Source organism: Molothrus aeneus, chromosome 2, assembly GCF_037042795.1.
Source record: "Molothrus aeneus isolate 106 chromosome 2, BPBGC_Maene_1.0, whole genome shotgun sequence".
NCBI classification, from domain to species: Eukaryota; Metazoa; Chordata; class Aves; order Passeriformes; family Icteridae; genus Molothrus; species Molothrus aeneus.
In genome coordinates, this window is record NC_089647.1 from 86,451,652 (window position 1) to 86,473,800 (window position 22,149).

General features: G+C 40.3%; 1 protein-coding gene across 1 annotated transcript in view; it reads right to left on the minus strand.

Moving 5' to 3' along the window:
* Positions 1-22,149, minus strand: part of AFF3 (ALF transcription elongation factor 3) — a 318,235-nt gene that overhangs the window by 242,881 nt on the left and 53,205 nt on the right. Inside the window, exon 4 of the mRNA XM_066571787.1 lies at positions 18,171-19,022. Coding sequence (XP_066427884.1) covers positions 18,171-19,022 — 852 coding nt within the window. The remainder of the gene's footprint in view (positions 1-18,170; positions 19,023-22,149) is intronic.

Sequence of the window (22,149 nt, forward strand, 5' to 3'; positions counted from 1 at the left end):
CAGATCCAGCTTGCTCAGGACTAAAGCCCACACGGAATTGCACAGACAGAAGGTAAAAGACGAGAAGCGCTCTTTGCCACGTGGAGACGAGTATCCAGTTCATTAGCTTGAGACAGGACACTTCTGGGGGGAGCGAACACCCAGGCAGCAAAGAGACAGAACCACACCTGCCGTAGGGTTTTATGCCCCAGGTGATGGGGGCGGGGAAAGAGGACCATGGCCAATGGGATAACATTGGGGAGGGGCAAAGGGAGGGACCACCCATGGGACAGACCACTAAGGGAGGGGGGATATGGGGACAAACCATGTGATGAGAAAGGGGGAATAAATGATCCATGTGACCTGACATACCCAGTAAAATTTTCCCATCACCAGGGTAAAAACACCAACTAAATAAGCTATTTAGAGCACTACAACACAGATGGTCTGTGTTTTGCAGGAAGGGCCTCCAGATAATACAAGAAACACCATTTAACCTTCCAGCTGCCTCTACCACTCTCAGCCAGTGTGGCAGCGCTGATGAGATGATTTGTGAAGCCCCAATGACATAAGATGAGCACTTTCTATTGCTGTTCTTGGAAATACAGTGAGCTGGCCATGCTTTCCACAGGCAATGGGAGATAACCACCAGAAGGTAACAGGACCAGAAGCCAAGGTCTCTAGAATGCAACAGGCACTGCATGCAATTGTGTCCTCTGGCACAGGACTACATGATCCTGCACCAGCCAATCCTGGTTTTTTTTCCTTGTCTTCCTTGTCCCTTCAGCAAGGGAGGTGAGAGGTGCCACATTGTACAGATAGTGTTCTGTTTGAAGACATCTATAATGCCAATACTAGACCTCACACATTGATAAGCTGTCAAAGTAAGATGCACTAGTAGAAGATTCTGTATCTGCAACTTTGCATGAATAGAAAAAAGTGGCCAAATTAGGACTGCTGCAATCAAGGCTGCATCTGTTCCACAAGAAAATTCTTAGCCATATTAGAGTAAGCCCTGAGTTTGAACCATGAAATGCTTTTGCAATGAAATTTGTTGGCCTGATGTCTTGAAAAACACAGTTTTCCAGATCTGTGAATAACCTTATTATTTGTTCTTTCATAACAATATTTTAATCTTGAAGAATAGCTCTTAAAAGCAGGTTCTTAAAAGGAAAAGGGTAAAGAAAAATTTAGATAAGGTTAAGGATATTTCCCATTGTAATGGCAAACAACATATAGTAATATGCATGAAAAGATAAAATAATATTTTGGGGAGAAAACAATATCAGAAGGACCTGCTATATGAATCACCTATGTTTTTGGGTATCTCAACTCTAGATGTGCAGTGCAAGTGACATAGGAGTATCATCAAGAAGCCTATTTTTGTGCACATCTGGATTCTGTTTTGGTTATCAAGTCCTCATTCCTGTTTGTCCGGCAGATGTTGTATGTACATTTTTAATATGAGTTCGCAGAGGTTTCCAAGGGAAATTGGGGCCATGGTTTCTTTTTTTTTAATCTTGTCTGTGGTTCACTTTATCATAAAGGTAATATCAGTCAGCTCTTCAAGAATTTTTCAGTTTGTTTTCTTTATTGTTTTCCTTTTTTAGGCAGTTATAAAAAAAGATAAAAGAAGTAGCAAGCTATCAGCAAGTGTAGCAAAGGCTATATAATTAGTGAATTTGTTTTTCTTTGAATTTAAAATTATTCATTTCTTAGGAACCAATAGACTAATCTCTGCAAAGCTATTTCCCCCTTGCACTTAAGTACAGTATTTTTGTTGCATTAGAGCAAACAGGACTCAGCCAAAAAAATGGTGGGTTGGTTTTAATATCAGACAACTGAGATTAGCTCCAGGACACTTGTATAATTATTCCCTTATGCATGCTGCATCAACAGCAGTCAGGGAATTGCTTTGTTTTTGAAGGACACAAGCTTTGGGATTTGGGATATGTACAGTATAGATATATAATTTCATGCTGTTTGCATGAAAGTCAGTGAAAGCTTAGTTCAAATGTAGTTTTACTAAACTTACTTACAAACTAAAATCCTCATGTTCTTAAAAATATAAGAGTCTCTACACTGTTCATCAGTGCAAAGCTTGCTTTGTCTGCACGCAAAAAATTAAAGACCAGGGTGGAGGTATGAGCTTGTCTAATCTGAACATTTTCGTCAAGCCTCATAATTAATATGCATTTTGAAATCTGAAACAAATATTTGATTGCAAGTTATTGGGTTGGAGGTAGCCTTCAGTCGCCAGGTACTGTTGTAATAATGGAAAAATGGCAGCATTAGTTTAATGTATTATAATAGCACAGGGTAATGATCCTTAGCTCAGTACTACTGAAATACCTTGACAACAGCAGTTGAAGTCAATGGGAGCATTGCAAGTGCATATAAAAGTGCAGTCTGCAGACCATTAGGCATAATTTCATCACATCTTTATTGGAATAAAAATTGCACTTAAGCTTCTGCTGTTGTGTTGGCAATTTAGAAACACTCTATTTGCGTACATGAATTTTACAAAGACCCTCTGTTAAAGCAGCGATTAAACTACTGTTAGGGTGCATGGTCACTGGGAACTTACTTGCACCTAGTAAGAGATCAGCAAGTAAAGAGGTAAATGTTCAGTGTTGGTGGCATGAGACCAGTTTATACCTGTAGAGGCCTTGGTTCCTGTTACATGCAAATGAAACATGCCTATCTTGTGTGTTGACCTAGATACTGCATTTTCAGTATCAGCTCTGACACCCTGACAAAGAAGAGACTTTTGCAGAGATCTGCTTCCCCTTGAACAATTCCACAGGTTATTTTAAGTCTTCCCTACTTATTAGCAAAGAAATGAGATCTACACACAAACAGCCCCCTCACAAACCACATCTCTAAGGGTACACTGAGTGCGAACTTAGCTACTCATGTTTTTGCGCAAGGTTTAAAAACAGATACGGTTCTGCTAAGTCACCAAGTCTCCAAGCTAGTCACATACTAGTTTATCACTGCCTCAACTGCATAGGGAACATGCCACCTGCTTGCTAATAGCAGAGGTTGCAGACATGCTGGGGAATTCCCAGCGGGGCATTGAGATGCATCCTGTCTCATCTCTGAAGGCAGGCTGTGGCTGGCCCCAGACAGCCCTGTGCTGCCTTCCTCTCCACAGAGACCAGTGTATGTGTTTGTGGGCTGATGCAGCCCTTGAACCAGCTCTTGGCCTCCAAAACCAACATGAGCTCTGAAGCTTGCCATCCCTTTCCTGATGTTTCATTGAAAATACTTGTTTTACCAGAAATAAAACAAGTCAGAGAAAAGCTTTAAGTAATTTACCATTTTTCTAAAGCCTAGGGGGAAATAATGGCTGCTATTTACTAGCTGACTTCTGTGAGAAGCAGCAAATAGAACACCATCCTAAAAGGTCTTAACAAAAAATATGGCTTCAAAGAAAAACATATTAACAAAATGCTTTGCATTACCAAATGCCAAGAAGGCAAAGGAAATTCCTCCAGAAAGCATCCTCATGCCAATGTCAAAAGTCATGACAAGTCAAAATAAAAGAAAATTATGTGAAAGTAAAAGAAAAAGGCTTAGCTTTGTGTGGTCTCTGGAGGAAGGAGAAGATAATTGTCAACATCTTTATCATCTAGACACCAGCTATTTCAGCTATGCAAAAAGACAGGGCCCAGTGACCCCAGACCAAAGTACAGCACAAGGCCATTTGCTTGTCCCCACTACTCAGTGGAGCTATTTTCCATTTTTATCTTTCAGTAACTCAGTTGGGATGTTTAACACCTTCTGCCTTGAGTCTCAGACAAATGATGCCAGTGGCTGGGAGTCACTGGGGCCTGGGCAACAATGCCACCTGTAAAACTGCCAGCCTTGCTGACTTGCTGTGAGAAGTAACCTACCTCCTGTGAGAAATTACCATTTGCAAGTCTGACATCAGCTCAGGAACAGTTACATGCTGTGTGCAACGGGTCAGTTTTATTTAGGGGAAAAAACACCCAACAAACTCACGCCTCAACTCTTCCTGGCTGATCTTGTAAGAGTCAAATCCATCAGGAGAGGGTTGTCCAAGCTCCTGAGCTTAGTGCTGCTTAGTGCTACTGCAATTCTCTCATCCATATACAAGAACAAAATCAACAAAACACTACCAGAGGGCTGCCAGCTCCATGCACAGAAAGTCAGAAGTAGACTTGGTTACATAGGGAGGCATCAGTTTCTTTTCACATTCACAATATGTCATACCAGTGAAGAAAACATTGTAATTAGCATGAGCTTCACATCATTTGGTTTAGCACAGCCTACTCAATGCAAATGTCTTCATTTACTTCCTCCCCATGTAAGGCCTCAGGCTCACACTGGTGGTTCCCGTCCTGTCTTATTCTGCACAGCTGCTCTACTCCTTTCCACTGATCTCGCACGTGTGCCCGAGCCATCCAGCTCAATTCCTTCAATGTCCTGCACTTTTCTGCGACAGAAGTGTCCTTTCAGCTCCAAGAGTGTCCTTCATTATCATTAAAGGAAATGCAGCAAGTCCTAACTATCTCCTGCCCCTTTGGAGCCCTTTTGTCAGTCTGCATTCTCCAGCAACTAGAGTACCAGACAAATGCCTCCTGTAAGAGCTGGGCTATTCTTTCAGCTTCACCTTCTCCATCCCCTCCTCCTCACCTCACTCTTCCTCCCAAGTGTGGTCTTTGCTCACCCTATTAAGACTTCCTCCTCCCAAACACCATCCATGTTTTTCTATTTGGGTATTTCTGTCAGCCTTGTTGCTATCTCCTTTCTTCAGGTGCGATAGGTTAATTTACTTTCCAGGCTTCTGTTAACCTTTCCTCTGCCTTTCCAGGGCTGATAGGCTCTATCACAGGATACTTCTCGCTGTGTGCTTGTACAGCACCTTGCATAATGAATCCCAACCTCAGGCTTTTCAAAAACATTATCAAGAATTCAAGCTTCTTGTCAAACCCAACAGAAAACCACCCTGCTGTACATTTGCTGAAGAATAAGCAGGAAAGAAGAATATACAGAGCTGACCTGTTCTCACAGCTCTTTGCACCATCCTGCAGTTTCCCTCTATTCTGTGCATTTAACCCTCAGTTGTAATCATGCACCTCAAAAGCCTACCTGAATCAGGACAGTCTAATTTTTAATCTGAGCATATCACGGTTTAATCAGAAAAATTTTGTGTGTGCCTATTACTTGTTATTTAATCTGTGAAATCCAGCCTATAAAACCTGTTGGTGTAAAGATAAGCACTTTATTTAATATCCAATTAAATGTGGTCACCAGAGAAATCACAGCTTATGCAACTTTATCAGAAAAAGATTAATCTATTTCAGGCTTAGCCCAAAATGTCATAAAAGAACTCATGAATTTAGATAGGAATCCACTTATTAGCCAAAGACATTTTCCTATTGAGTAAGAACAGTCTAAATTGCTGCCTATATTTATACTTGGTTCAATCAAATTTCTGTACTCAGTAGCTGTCATTGATTTTCAGGACAATTATCAAACAAAAATGATGAACAAACTGCAGGAACATTATAGAGTCTTTTTCAACTCCACAGTAATCATTAGAAAATGCACAGCCTGCTCATTGATAATGCTTTAATGGCTCACAGGGTGACATCATCAAATTAAAAAGACAGTCACACCCGGAAGGCAGAAGATTTTCTTTTTAGCATTACAATTTACCATTTTAAAGTTAATTGTATTTCACTTGGTGTTTCAAAACACACAAGGCTGCACTGAAGTTACTTTTTTCACATTGTGTGATCACGCCCAAACCCATGATTTTAGAATAAGGAGGCAAATACTTGAACTTATTTCTTTAAATTAAGCAGACTTTCTTTCCCTGTCTAGAAACTGATATCCCTCACTTCATTAGCTGAGTTTCCCACAGGGCCTACAAAGGCACATTCCATTTCTATACTGTTTGATTTGTCTAACTGATTTATTTTAAAAGAAGTAGTCTATATTAAGATTATTAAATAATAGCTATGTGGTATAATATTTCCATATTATTTATTATGTTCAATAAGGTATGTATTTCACAGTACAGAAAACTTGTTAAAAAAATAGGTATATAGGTGTATCAGTAGAAGTAGCAGAGCTGCAGTTAGTTGCTGGGGCACAGCAATTTTGGTTTCTGTCTACTGGGTCAACCTGAGGTAAAAGGTTCAAGTGCAATGGCTAAAAATCAGTATTAAACAATGATGCTTAATGGCCTACTTAAAATTAATTTGGTGATCCAGTCCCACTCTGCTGAGTGCAAAAATACCTATCTGTAGTCAATGCATAAAATGTATCATATAGAAAAGCTACAGGAGAGTAGCTCACACCTGGCTACAGCAGATTTGCTGAACTGTATCCTCCCCTCCATGCTGTAAGTTCTTTTGTGGTACTCTACAGATAAGGAGTTAATTTGCAAAGTTTGGCATGGCTATCAATTTCATATAAATTTCAAAAAAATATAGGAAAATTATTTACATGGGCAACATCTTCCTGTCACTGAATGGCAAAACTAAGCTTGTCAGAAGAGGCAGTGGATGTCCATTAGTTAGTTTAGCCTTTGCTCTGAATACACAAAAATTCAATCTGAAGAAAACAGCAGCTTTATTCTGAGAGCCATCTCACAGATGAGAAGATGGGAGTGGGACATGTGATCCAGTTCATTTCAAGAGAAATTAATTAGGCCTGCATTTGGGTGTAATTTAGAACAGACAAGAACATTGCCTGGGCACCACACCCAAGAGCCCAAGAAGGTGGGGAGTGCTTCTTATAACTGGTACTGTGCCAACCCCACAGGTCCCCAGATGCTGGCAGCAGCTCCAGAGGGGCAGATCCCTGTCCCAGCTCCTGCCTGGCCACTGCACTGGGCTGCAGGGAGCCACCAGCCCTCCCTGCCCAAGCTCACTCAGCTACAAAGCCTTTGCTCAGCAGAGCTCTGCCAAAAAGTGGCAGCAGAAGGATTTGCTTCTCTGTGGACCTTCAAAGATTTGTGGCGGGTACTTTTTAGCTGAACTTCCTCTGTGGCAGCTCTTCATCCCGTGCTCTTTATATAGCAGCAATTAGCATATCTGAGAAATCCCCATTCGGCATGTTTTATGGTCTCTGCTCTGTACTGAGATAGTTCTGTAAGTTATGAGCAGAGATATGCCATAATTCCTAATGTACAACTGTCAGGAAATCACTCACGTAGATTTATTCACTGAACAGTTGGTGAGGAAACCAATTCTGAAAAGGGAGCTAGAAACTTTAATTACACAAGAGAAAAAAATTACTCAAGCACCTCAGACTGGTCAAGAAGCTCCTTTGATGTGCTAAAGACATGACCTGAAATTAATAGATTAATGCACCGTAGTGTTTTGAGTTCAAATGCTGGCTTCTGCCCCAATTTTTATTCTGTATTACTATTGCTGACTTTCTTCAAAGTAATAATAATGTCAAAAAACAACCACAAGTGTTACATCTGCACTCTGGAACAAAACAAAGGAAGATTGAAGACAAAAGACCATCTTCCCTCAAGCAATATCTTCTTGACCAAAGGAAGTTTATGCAATGTAGAATAGAAATATTCCTCCTTGTCAAACCCTGGTGTTGCTACCACTTAATGCAATGGCAAAACCTCTATTAATTTCTAGTGGAGGATGTGCAGTGAATAACTCAGATGGAAGTGGTAAACCATCAGTGACATAATCACTCAGGAACTGTCTCTCATTTAGTGACCTAAATGACAGGAAGAAATACAGTGAGAAACAATAATTTGAGTTTAGTAAGAAGCCTTTAGTTATGTTTCTGCGTTTACTTCCATCTCCAGCATGAAGTTATGGAAGAGCTTCATGTGTCACTCTGTATGAGGTCAACTGTGGCACAGAACTGGGGGTTTGGTCTCTACACTTCTGCACTCAGCTTTGACACCAAAACACCCTGTGTCTGCTTTCTCTGGGCCTGTGGCCAGCCCCAACTCTGGCCAGCCTTGCTCTTGGAATGGAGTAAGGTGCATGATCCAGGTGTGCCATCCTGTCCTCTAGCAGCCTCTCACATAGTTTTCCATCTGATCCCTCCACTGGGACCACCAGCAAGTAGGGCCAAGGGAAGCAGGCCTGTTCTGGCAGCAGCAGCATCACAGAAGGTGTCCCCATCTGCCTTCACCTCAGCTAATCCCTTTTGCAACCAGATCCAAAATATTGTTTTCAGAGTTGTCATTAAAGAGCTTATGAAGAGCTTTGAAACTCCTGAATGCAGTAGATTGCAGTAGTAAAAAACAGAGATTTTTTTTTTGTTTATTGATAAGAATGCAGCTGGGTATGATCAGAAGCTATATTCCCTATGCTTAGGGGTGGTGGGAAAAAAAGGACCTGCTGTGTTTCAGATGACAGCTCTTTGTAGAGGTTGTTCACAGATATTTAGACACCCTGTTTGAGCATGAGGTTTTGCCTCTTCCACCTCCCACAGAAGTTATGTGTACCCACAAGCCCAGATTTGTGCCTTTTGCAGTACTGCTTATGGGGGCAAAACAGGTAATGCATTTTCCTCCCAAGACAGTGACTGCACATCTGTGAAGTGAGTGATGCCCCACTGTCTAAATTTTTCTTCTCATGGGAGAGGACAAGCTTCTTTAGAAATAACCACAACTATGAAGTTTGATTATTTTTCAGGGGTGTAGTCTGGACATAGGTCCATTCCCACCTGAGAGCAGAAACTTCACGGGAAGGAATGCTGTCCTAAGGCTTCCTCATGGGAACAAACACACTACAGAAAAAAATAACGATTTGGGCCCTGCACAGCCATCTCTAAGCTACTGAAAGGTCTTGCAAGCAGACCTTATCATAAATTATGATTGCTGCTTATGGTATTTTTCAAACTGTCTCACATTGCACTTGATCCTCCCATGAGGACAAAAATTTAGACCATGACTAACTCCTTTTCGGTGAGTTTCCCAAAGCATAATTTCATTCTTTTCAGTTTCCCACACAATTCTTTTCTCAGATTACTTCACTGTTATAGAACCCAGTTCATTTTTATGTCCTCTCTATCTATGTATTTTTAACTCTTCCTGCATGCTAAACACTAATGATTTAGTGCAAGGAAGACAATTCATCATCTGCTAATGGCATTTTCCCAACTGTCCTTCTCACACTCCACTTGGTCCTTCATCCCATGCCTTTTTTCTAGACAGCATACTTCTGCTCTGGACTGCTACTTCCATGAAATCAGAAATTAACCAGCTAATAGGTTTTATGTATCAACTGTCTTTGGGAATATGCTTTCTTATATCAGATGTCCCTGAGATAGTAATTAAAATCAGAGAAGGCCTCTTGGAAAATATTTCAGAACTACCAAATCATGGTCATTTTATACACTTTGTATGAATACTTTGTTTGATTGTATTTGTGATCAATAATCTCACAGCTGTCTTTCCCTTTTCTACTTTAGATCTCAAAGTTTCAGCGGTCACATGAAGTTGTACCTACCTCTGTATTTGACTGTGATTGTACAACTACCTTTAAATAAATGCAAGATTTGATTAGCAATAGATTATGCTGCTGGTATTTGAATACTAATAATCTTTAGCATGTGCAAGAAAAAAAAATCACCTTCAATATCTCATTTCAAAGAAGCTATGAAGCAGAGAGTCTTCCATCCCATCTCCCCTTAAACATCTGTTAGTGATAAGAGCTAACAAGAAATGCTCTTGGTTTTCCTTTCTTTCTAGTTACATAAGCTTCCCTTACAGCCATTTGCAGTAAATGCAGAGGAGTATGAATAGCAATTTTTGGTTCTGAGAGAAGATGCTGGTTCTCAATATTCCTGACCTGTTGGCTCACTGGCTTGAAGTATTTTTGTATATTTATCTTCTGAATAAATCGTGGTGAAAAGCAACTTCACATCATGCCTTCATTTCTCAGAGAAACTTCATGGTGGGAAGGGAAGAAAGTGGGAAATGTATGAGGGAATTTTGGAAAGGAAATATTTGCCCTAGACCATGTAAGGGGCAGCCTCAGCCTTTCTGGCATGCTGGTTTTGACCCATGAAATAAAAAAGGTACCATATTTCAGAACATGCAACTGTTATATATGAAATACAACTAAGAGATTTGGAACGACATGAATATATAATGTACACGTTTCTTTACAGATGCATTTTTCTCCAGACAGTCCGGTGCCTGCTTTAATTTGGAAGCTATCCATTTTCATACAAAGTTAACCAAGAGTGACAGGAAATCAGATGCTTACATTATATATCTTTTCTGAACTTGAAAAAAAAAAAACCACCCTCCTGTTAATTACTTTTCTAGGAAGCTATTTTGTGATACCACAGGGATAGATCTTCCATATTCAGAAGTGGTACAGAAAAGAAAACTTTACACCACGCAGTGTGAATAAAGTATGCAACATGCAGATATTTAAAAGTATATTTGTCTTCATTTATTGGTATGTGAATATGTGACCAAAAATAAAGAATTTAACTTCTTCTGGCCTGGTTGGATGAATTGACAGTTGCTGGAGATCTGACCTCTTTAACCTTACTCATCAAGCGGCACATACCCATTATTTATTTAGCTGGAATTAACAGTGATCTGTGAAGCACACTGTATTTTCCTTGAGTTCTCTTGCTCATCAGTCATATCTGACCCCTGTGAGTAAGTTCAGTGGTAGCAGTTTCATGTCATTCTGATTCATGAAAGACTGGGAAACTACAGAACAAAGAAGTTAAATAATTTTCATGGATTTTTTTTTTTAAATATAAAAATATCCTAAACTACCTTTACATCCTACATGATCCCTTACAGATTGTGAAGGTGAAGAGTAGACAGAAATGCCCTGCCTTGCTATAATTACTGGAAAGGAGGATGTGAGCTGGTATTAACATAAGTACTCTGCAGAAGCAGCAAGGGCTTGGACTCCTCACCTGACAGAACACTCCAGTGTTGTGCAAGGGGCTGTCTGGGAAATAGAGTCCATCTAAATATTTCACTTGTAATCTGAACTCCACAGCAAGCCCACCCTTGCTCTCCTTCTGTACCTCGACCCTCTCTTTTGTTTAAGAAGCCCTGAACCAGATGGGGAGAAGATGCCCAGCCAAAACTCCAGGCGGAGGGCAGTTTCTTGTGTTGGTGGGAGCGCTGTGCTCCAGCACACAGCTCCTGAAACCACATCCAGAAGAGTTGCTTTCTCCAGCTGCTGAATACCTTCCAGGCCTGGGAGCAAGCCATGCTAATGGGGCCAAAGGTGGAAAAGTGATAGCAATACCGTGTATCTTTTCAGGCACATTTTACAAAGAACATCTATTAGACTACTTTGTTTCTGGTCAGGATGACTTTTATTACATGCAGTTATCATCGTAAGCACTACAATGGATTAAAAAAAATCAGACAAAATGTGCAATTAAAATCTGGGGTTGGTAATTCCAGAAATCTTATTTCCTTCATCAATAACTTTAGTGCTTACCACAGGGAACTAAAGAAGCAATTAAACATGGTTGTGGACATTTTTATGCATGCACTCTTGTATCAGCTCCAGAGCTGATTCATAAACCAAGCTATCCACTAGAGGAGGGCAGGGAGGGGTGGTTATAAACTAAAAGGCAAGACAAGTTTCTCACAATTAATCATATTCTTACATCCACTGAGCTTTCCTTACTCCAAAAGTGGCTACTTTTCCAACTTCAGAAAAGATGGAAAGACCAGTTTTATCACAGGGAGGATCTGCCCTATGAGAGACCCAAATTAACTGCTCAAGTATGTTTTCAATAATTAGAAAACAGCAATCTCAGGGAAAACTTGCAAAAAAAAAAAAAACAGGTGCAAACATTAAGGAATATCCTTGAAAATGATAAATTTACATGTAATTTCAAGATATTTTTCTCTGATCACAGTCATCTTACCAATAAAAAACAAAGAGGAACAAGTGATTCACCATAGCAACAGACAGCATATACCATATGGTAATCAATCCATACAGAAAACTTTAGAGGTTATTATTCTATTTTATTCTATTAAATTCTTTATTTTCAAAAACCTATAGATAAGTTTAGCTAGTGCTGTCCCAGTAAAAAATATATTGACAATTAATTCAAAAGAGAAAGGAACTTGTTTCACTGAGGGTAGGAACAGTAAATTTAGGGATCTCTAAAAGTAAAGTAAATGTGTCTAAACAGCATTTTCATTCTACAAGAGCTGTCATGGAAGAATAACCAGAGAGATTAGGCCCACTGTTTTCACTGAAGCTGCCCTCACACACAATTGTTGTGTGCCTTGGAGACTGCAGAAGGTGAGAAAGGCAAAGCCTTGTGTCATGATTTGAAAACTACACAAAAAAAAAACCTTTCACATTGTGGTCTCCACTGTGTTTGTTAAGAGCATTTCCAATACCACTCTATTTAATATACTCATTCTTCACAGTCCTACTCTGTTGAACTCTGCTACATAAATACAGGCAGTAACACACAGCCCTCTCACAGACACACTTGAAGGTCCTGAGTAACTCACCACTAGCAGGCATCTCTGCACCACACTGCTCTTGTTGTGCAGTTCTTCCTGTTTAATGTGGGAAAACATTCTTTATTTGTGTGGAAGGTCAGTGCTACCATTACAGGGATGAATTGATCTGTGTCTCCTTGTAAATGCAGCACGAACATCTGGGAAAGAAAACATCTACAACTGCCTCATACTTACAAGTACTCAAGTGCTGTGATTGCTAACTGGCTTCTCAAGCACTGCAATTCTTCAATGAAGTCAATAAATGGTAGAGGAGTATCAACACACTTAATTCTGTGTTGATGTCTCCAGCCTCTTCGGGCGCATCCTGAAACGGTGCCGGAAGAGGTCTGGACCCTTTCGCTAATGCATTCAATCTCTCCCTCCCTTTTCATCTAAAAGCATCTTTGACTGTGCTTTTATTTTCATTTCTGCCTTTCTGGGCCAGAATTAAACACCCTGGGATGTAGAGAAGAAAAGCCTGAATTCTACTCTTACTCCTGCAACGCTTTAACAGGCTCCACTGCAGCCAAGGGGATGTGGTGCTGTGCCTCTGAGGAAAAGCACTTACCCAGATCTCCTCTAAAACCTCTTCCTTCCTCATGAGATACTGTTTCCCCTCTACTGTCCTAGAGATCCAGATATGTGGGATTTCCAGATGAAGTCATGATAATGACTATATTCCCTATTTAGTTTTCACGGACCTTCTGTTCTCAAATGAAATGTAGCAGCACATGAACTTGTATCTCCAGTTTTAAACTGGGATGGAACTGCTTATTATACATGTATCTTCTTCAAAGAGACTGATTTTGACCAAATTATCAACACTGAGGCCAAATTGTAGTTTTTTCAGACAGAGAAAAGAGTTATGGGGTGTTTTTGCTTTCCATTAATATGTGGGGATAGAGCTGATAGGCAAAAAAAGAGATTGCAGATTCACAGGACACTTGCTAGAGTGTGTGCCAGATGCTGATAGCTATATATAGCCACTCAAAGGAGAGTGACTGCAGAGAGTATCTTACCCAGGCAAATAGGAATTTGCCTGAGTAAGAACAGAGCAAAAATAAAAAAAATATTTAAAAAAAGGAAAAAAAAAACCAACCCCAAACTCAACCTTTAATTTATGGTGCATTATTTCTGCTGCAGAAGTTGTGTAAGTACTCTGTGAAGTGAATAAGAAAGAATATGTCCTCATGATGACCTTACCTACATTTCACATAAATGTGTTTCCAAATTTAACAAAACGAAATCTTCCTTTTTACCATTAGACTCATAGTCATTCTTGAATACAGCCTCTATTTCTTTGTTCCATAACCCTTAAGAGAAGTAAGCAAAGGACAATAGATAAGGCTTCCTCAATGTAATAAAAAAGCAGCATGCAGCCTATGAGATGAAATTCAAAAACAGAACTTGGATATAAAGAACATGATTTGTCACCCTGTGTTTTTTTATTGTTTCACTCAAGAACATTTTAGAAAAGAGAGGCTCTTGATTTCCCTGCCTCTTTTCCTCTGATACCAAATTTTGCTTCCCCTTTATCCAATACAGTGGGATTTTACCTACAGCAATATAATTTCTAAGTAGTTCAAAATGTGAAATACCAGCACTTGAGATGACGAGCTATCATTTCTACAGAGCAGTATGGTAATTTTGGAATGACCAGGAGGTGGGGTATGGATTCTAGTTAACCCTGATGAACCTGGCTACTAAAGATTAAATTCCCTAACGAGTAAATGCTACCTTTCTACACACAGGTCTATCCAAATTATTCTCATTAAAACAATTTTAAAAATTTATAAGCTTCACTCTGTGTCAAGTCTATTGAAGATTTTCCAAAACTGATTAAAAATATAAAATGAGTTATTGAACTGCATTAAAAATCAACCTTTTTCATGTATTGAAAAGTAATGGTCTATAATTCGTATTCAAGAGATCTTATTTCAAGTGAATAATAATTGTACTGCAGCCAACTCTGTGCCCTGTTTCTCTGAAAACCTCATGGAATGTATGGAAGAGGGTTTTGTACCCTGCTGCTCACACACACACACACGCACGCACATACACACACACACACTATGTGTGACACTGCTGCTTATTCTCCAGTCCTTACAGGGAAGCTTAACTTTGTTTCATTATGTGTTTATTTTTCCACTGACGGTTCTTTCAAACTGGTGAACACAAATGGAAGTGCACAGGTATCACAGAACGGTTTGGGTTTGAATGGATGTTAAAGATAATCTAACTTCAACCACGGTACCGTAGGCTGGGACACTTTCCACTAGACCACATTGCTCAAAGCCCCATCCAACTTGGCCTTGAACACTTCCAGAGATGGGGCATCCACAGCTTCTCTGGGCAATCCTTTCTAGTGTTTCACCACCCTCACAGTAAAGAATTTCTCCCAAATATCTAATCTGAACCTACCCTCTTTCAGCTCCAAGTCATTACCTCTTGTCCTGTAACTACATGCCCTTGTAAAAAGTCCCTCCCCAGCAGCTTTCTTGCAGCTCCCTTTAGGTCCTGGTGCCATAAGGTCTCGCTGGAGTCTTCCCTTCTCCAGGTCGAACAGCCCCAACTCTTCCAGCCTGCCTGCACAGGAGAGGTGCTCCCGCCCTCTCGTCAGCTCTGGACTTGCTCCAGCAGGCCCACGTCCTTCTTGGGCTGGGGGCCCAGAACTCATGTTAGATAAACTGATAAGACTCTGGCAAGGGGAAATACTGTAAGGGGAGGGATAATCTCAGCAACAATACAGGCTGGGTGCTAACAGGCTGGACATGAGCTCTTCAGTGAAGGACCTGGAAGTTCTGGTGGACAGCAAGCTGAGCAGGAGTGAAGGACCTGGGGGTTCTGGTGGACAGAAAGCTGCCCAGAGCCAGGAAGGCCTCCCAGCACTGCCTACACAAACCCTAGAGCACAGTGAGTGCCCTGCCTAGCCCTTCTCAGCCACACACCTTTTATTTTAGCAGACACAGAGCTTCATTTCACTACCAGCATTTCAGATATCCTACCCCAAGCCCTCTGTCCCTCTCCTTCTTTCCATGCTGATCTTAAACAGCTTTCTGCCACTCTCATTTCTGTTTCCATGTAGCTTCCAGGCACTGCTGCAGCCTCCTTGTCAGCCTGCTTTCCCTCACAGTCATCCTATATGACATCTCAGCTCTTCCCACAGCCATTGGGAACACCAGGTCTGTCCTGGCCAACACCTTTAGACTCACTGAACAACAGAGGCCTCATTTTGCCTGCAAACATTCACAGGACCATGGCAGCTTTTGTGCTGCAAGCAGCTTAAAACTTCCAGCCCTAAAGGGGATGGCAAACATTTGATGTAAAGGAGAAAATTTATGAGTTTAATAGAAGAAATTTTTTAAAAGGATGGGAATTCTTATACAACTCTACTAGAAGATTTATGATACAAATAATAGAAATGGAAAAACATTTTGAAATTAAAAGAAGTCCAACTGAAAATCAAAGAGTGTGTGGATTAGGCAACACTAAATAAATAACTTTCAGTCTTGGTCAATATTTCTCCCTGTAGCAATACCAGTGGGTTACCAGTTTCAGCTTGTGCCACTTGGGATGGAAAAAGTTAGAACAAAGAAAATATCAGGATAAGTGAAAAATAGCTGGTCCATTGTCTTTCATTGATTTTTCAGATCTAAACATCGACTTTCGTTAGGTCCAGTTTCAAAGTCCCACACCCATAGTACCTACTATTTTTCTTCTTAGAAATTTGTCTACAAATTTTCATAAAATCTTTTTTAAACCACCAGGCACTGCTTTTGGTCCACCTCCTCCTTCAACCTTCAACTTCAGTTGAATGTTTATATTCTGTTATAAAATACTGGTTTTTTAACACTGCATCACATAAAATCTGTGAGAAATTGGTGAATATTTTAGTAGGTAACCTGCAGTCCACTCTCTCCTACTATAGTCTACATTGCCATCAGAATCTAAACAAGCTAGTTTAAAGTGATCTCAGCCATGTGTTCTCATCTAGAAACTGCAGTGTAAACTTATGCTTATGCAGCAGCAGGGATTGCATACAACAAATTAAATCTTTCTTTCCGGAGGTAGACGAATTTGGAATGCAAATGGTAAATCCTGAGTTTCAGACAAACAAATGATTGCCTATCAGAACTCCTTTCCATACTAGTCCTTAGAGTATTGCCTACAAGTAGAGGGGGGAAATTTGAAAGAGTCAGATAATTGCCACAGGCATCTTTAATTCTAACAACGCTTCCCACTTGCAGATAGAAGCACAAGTCTGAAAGGGGTAATAACAGCTAAATGGATATTACTATCTGCCGTTACTGATCTATCTGCACAATTACAGCACTTTGTGAATGTAAATTTGCTTATAAGATCTAGCTTAAGAACCTAAAACAACCCCTTTTCAGGAACAACATATCACCTACATGTTGTTTGGAACTGATGGAACTTTCACTTAGAGAAAAATCACAGAAATAATTGCTTCCAGAGAGATTTCTTTCCCAAACCAAACCCAAGGGGAATACAAGAGTCAACTCCATTTCTGAAAAGCAGGCATTAAGAGGCCAGAGAACTCACCAAAAATTAGATTTTTCCTCTCCTTTAACAATGCCAGAAACAAAATTTTAAGACTTAAAACATCTCAAGACACACCACAGCTGTCAAAAAAGAGTAAACAATCATTGCTTCTTCTCTGAGAAAGTCACAGTGATTCAGTCAAATAGAGTCCTATAGTCCTATAAATACTATAAATTATGGAATTCATGGGAGATCTATCAATTTATACAAGAGGATGATGTGACCATCTTTGTATTGGCATAGAGGCCTTTGAATACACTTGAATAAAAAAAAACACCCTTTATTCTGCCAAAACAAATCACTTCCTTCCCATCAAAACAGACCAAATAGTCAAAAAACAGACAATCACAGTCAAAGTGGTAAAGCAAAGTGTCCTCCTGGCATAAGAGGAATGTGAACTAAATGAACATACAGTAAGTCCAAGCAGACATATTCTATATCTATTGTTGATAAATAAAAGTTGTCTAAAAGCTTTTTCAGATACGTTCTTATACTTGTAGCATGGCCAGGTGTATTGGGTCAACCCACTACACCAGGTTTCTATAGATGGAAATTCTTTAAGCAGGAAACCTCAGTCTTCTCATAAATTGGCTTGAAACACAAACAGATAATACTAACTAAAAGGAGAGTCTCATTGCTCTATTCTTATCTATTCCACAGATTTCATATTGCGTAAGTAATTTATTTAGATTGTGAAACTACTTTGACATTGAGGATGGCAGAACTATTTCTGCTCACATTCACTTCATTTAATCTTTGCCAAAGAGAAAGAAATCAATGAAATATGAACAGCAAGAAGCAATACACCTGCCAAAAAAAAAATCCAGGTTTTATAAATGAGCACTCTGGAAAGAGTCAGTGAAATAATATACACTACTAGAAAATGTGCCGTTGTAGGAAGTGTTTTGGTCCTGAAGACAAAGAGCATTTTGCTGTTGAGATACCTTTAAATACTGTGATGCTGCTATTTGCAATATGCTATATCAATGTCACCAAAAGTATCAACATGCAAACCAGTATGTTAAAAATATGTAAAGAGACAGGTGCAATAAGACATCATCCATCCATCCATCCATCCATCCATCCATCCATCCATCCATCCATCCATCCACGCATGGAGGTATGTCATAAGAAATATAAAAACACTTACTTCTTCTTGCTTAGGAATGCTGAACTTGGTGATCTTTGACTTGGTCCTGGCTGAATCAGGCTTGCTGGAAGGCACTCCCCGATATGACTTGGTTGTCTCTGCTGGTAACTTCAGCTTTGGAGACTCATCCGGAGCCTGGTCCTGACCATCCATTGGCCTTACATAGGCTGTTGGCTTCTGCTGACCCAGACTGGGCTTTGAAGCAAGAGAGGGTGGGAAGTTTTGGACGCAGTGCGCCCCACCATGCTTTGCTGGCCTCTCTTGGACTTTGGTTCCTCCTTCTGAGCTACAACTGAGCTTCGCTGGCTGCTGGACTCTGTTGGTGTTGTCTCCTAATGTGGCCCTCAGCGAGCTTTGCTGGGCAGTATTGGAGGAGGAGGAGGAAGAAGAGGAGGTGGAGGAGGAAGAGGAGGAAGAGGAGGAGGAAGAGGAGGAGGTGGGACTTGATGCATAGTGTTTTAGTTTCTCCAAATTGGATTTTTGGCTGGCCAGTTTGAAGTCACCCTTGTGTGACTCCAGCGACCGGTGTCCGTGTTTGCTTGCTCTCTGCTGGCCATCTGAAGTGGCATTATGCCCAGCCTTCTGCCAGCCCATTGTGGTACTCTTGCTCTGTTGGGCAGCTAGGGATGCTGGTGTGGAAGAAGTAGTGCTGGAAATAGGAGGAGGAGGTGGTGGTCTCGAGTCTGTGATAAGATGTTCATCGGTCTTGGGGAGAGATGTCTGAGGAACCCCAGGTTTTGGAACCCCAACAAGATGGCTCTGGTTTGACCGGTCAGTTAACAAGTCTTTCATTTCATCATAGTTGCCCAAAGTATTCTGGATGCGATTGGAAAGCTCATCCCCCTTGTTAGTCTGCAAAACAAAAATCAAGTGTTCTGCTACAGTCAACATAAGAAAAACAAAATTCCCTGCATGCTTCTGCTCAAATCCTTAGTGAAGTAAGACTGCCTTATTCAGCAGCAGCATTGAGGGATGAAATCGAAAATCCTTATTGTCTCTGAAGACACTTGTCAACATCTTAAATCTACCCTGAACTGGAAAAGCTATAAAGGGCCTTAGAGTATATAAAAAAAGAAATCTATCACAGATATCATGCTGTAGTTAAAGTATATTACCTGGAAACTGGAAAATTTATTATTGCAACTGCACAGAATGGTTTGGATTAAATCTGACCATGACAAAACTTTTCCTGTAGCCCAATGCAAACTCTTCTTCAGTCATGAATGAAAACACTGCATTCCCAATTTCTTCCTCTGCCTGCCTAAGTTTTCATAACCATCTGGGAGGCCACGCAACATCCCATGCAAGCGCTGAATGAATTTGTCAGTCTAAGCCAGCCAAATGCTCTGAGGTGACTTGAAAACAGCTTGTGGGAAATGAGAAAAGTACAGATTATGTCCCTTCTTTAAAAATGCTCTGACAGGGTGCTCATTCCAGGGCACTCTCCTCTTGTAAAAAAAAAAAAAGGTGAACAGAACCCTTGCCAAATTCTTCACATTTCTCAGTGCTTGCTGTGCATAGCAGGGGAATACAGCCACCCTTCCTCCCCTTCAAGATTAATTATTGTCTTAAAAATGATCCATTTACTTCCTGACTGAAAAGGCAGAAGCTTCACAAAGAAATAAAACAAGCAAACAAAACATACTGGAAAAGATTGAAAATTCTTGCTTAAAAAAGCCTCTGTAAGCAAAAGGGTATATCATTAGCATTTTTACAGCAGAGATTTTTTAAGCCCTGCCAAGATTCAGGCATGTGATGTCCTTTGTTTTACGTTTTCAGAGGAAGACGGTAATGAGACAGTGGAGTTCTCCTTCCTCTCTTCCAGACATGGAGTCTGAATGGGAAAACCCCTATTGGTTTCAGAAGGCCAAGATTTCATCTCAAGACTCTCTGTTTTAGGGGAAAACAGAAAGAAGGAGAAAGAAGGGAGTAAAGGAAGTGGAGAAGATCCTCTTAAAGTTACATTTAAAAACACGAAAGATGTAGCAACCACATCAGTTACTCTGGAAAACTGGGGGTATGGAAGGGAAGGTATTCAAGAGAAACTCCCCAGTTTTGAATCTTTTATTTTTAGGGTTTCCTAGTAGAAAACCTGAATCCAGGCAAAAATGCACAGTAAAGCACAATGCTGTGCTTGCCACATGCAAACTTTTAGAGGTCTACAGTGGAAGCATTCTTATGTCTAACAGTAGAAGCAGTCTGGTTTTGCTTCAAACTTTTCTCCTCAAATTTCAACAACACTACCTTGTACCTGTAATGTGCATTACACCTACCTTTCTGATATGTTTTTGTTACTATGCTAACAGAGCTAAATATATATATCAGTAGTATATACTGAAGGGGTGTAGGAAGGGAAGAACATGAAAGTCTCACATCTGAAATGTTGCATTGGAAACTTGGAGTAAGATGGCTCAAGGTTCAACCACTATAATCTGGTCTTCCCTCTGCACATGAGGCTGTTGCTGTTACAAAGATAATAACCTGCTATGGAAAAAAATTTGAATGACCGACTCATAGATAGCAAGTTACTTTAAAAAAGGGTGTTCTTTCACTTAACAGGAATAACATCAATGTCCTATAGAACAGGAAACTATTAATGAGGCTAAAGATCTGGGAAGCATCACATACATCTGAAAAAAAAGAAGGTTAGAGATACCCTCACGTCTCCTGAAGTCAATTAAATAACTTCTACACTTGGGCATCTCCTTGACCAGCAGAATTTTGCTCCAGGATGCATAGAAAACTTTCCTTTTACCCAGTGCATCTCTTTATGCTTCACTGGATTTTCCACCCTGTGTAGATACCTTGTAGAGAAGTATTTTTTCAGCTTCTCTCTATGGTGGGAAATCTGCTGTTGGGCCTATAGTCATTATTATTCTGCCAGAGTGTATGTGAGGTTTCTTTCCCTGCCAGGAGCATGGCAACAATGACCACCAAATGGAATGGGGGTCCTGGCACCCACAAGTGTCCCACAGCGCAGACATCTTGTGAGGACAGCTCTCCACCCATCTGCCTCTAGCTCCATGAATGTAAACAAATTTGTGTGCAGGTTTTGCCCCTAAGAAGTCCAAATTCCCTAGGTCTGTTTTTTATGATGGCTTCTCTGTGGATGGAAAGGAAACAAAATCCTAATTGCAGATTATCTGTAGACTATCAACAACTCAGAGGAGTCATTGGTTGTCTTCTACATGGATGTGATGTGAAGGTCACACACAGACATCTTGTACTGAGAGATCCCAGATAACCACAAGAATAACTGCAGCAAACTGGTATCATGGCATGTGCTGACAACTGGTCTGTGCTGTTTATTCCTTCAAGATGCACTGGGACAGCTTCAGGTGAGATTTTGTGTTGAGCTAATCTCATACAAGAGAGTTCACCTACATCCTCTTGGGAACATGGTGGGATCTGAGGTAACTTGTTTTGAGCTTTAGTTCGTCCTATTATCTTCTCTGAAATATTGCTGGCCTTATTTAAGCATTCCCACAGGGAAAACATGGTCACAAAATGGGCAAGTAGGAAAAGCATTCTGTGCAAACATGTCTAATTTGGAGTGCTCTGATATTTTTCTGCAATGCAAGACAAATCCAAGAATTTGAAGATGGCAACATATAACACTTCTAAAAATAAACCTGATGGTTGCATGGAAGGCCAGCAGAATTTTTTTTTCTTCACTAAAAATACTTACATAGTTAATGGGGCAAGGTGTTCTGTCCAGAAAATATCCAGAACTAATTTCCTACTTTTTCATTCCCCTGTAAAAGAGATTTTATGTAAAAGATACTGGATTTCCTGTAATCCTTCATAGAGGGTTGCTATGGATACTTTGAACAGGATAAGGGGCAACCTGAAGAGTTAGGATTTTTGAGAAAATTTGATGTTACAGTAGTAGTGATACATGTCAAGGTGAGAGAGGACATAAGATTTAGGAGATTTCCAGCCTGCCTTTGATTTTCAGATATGGTCTTCTGAATAGCAT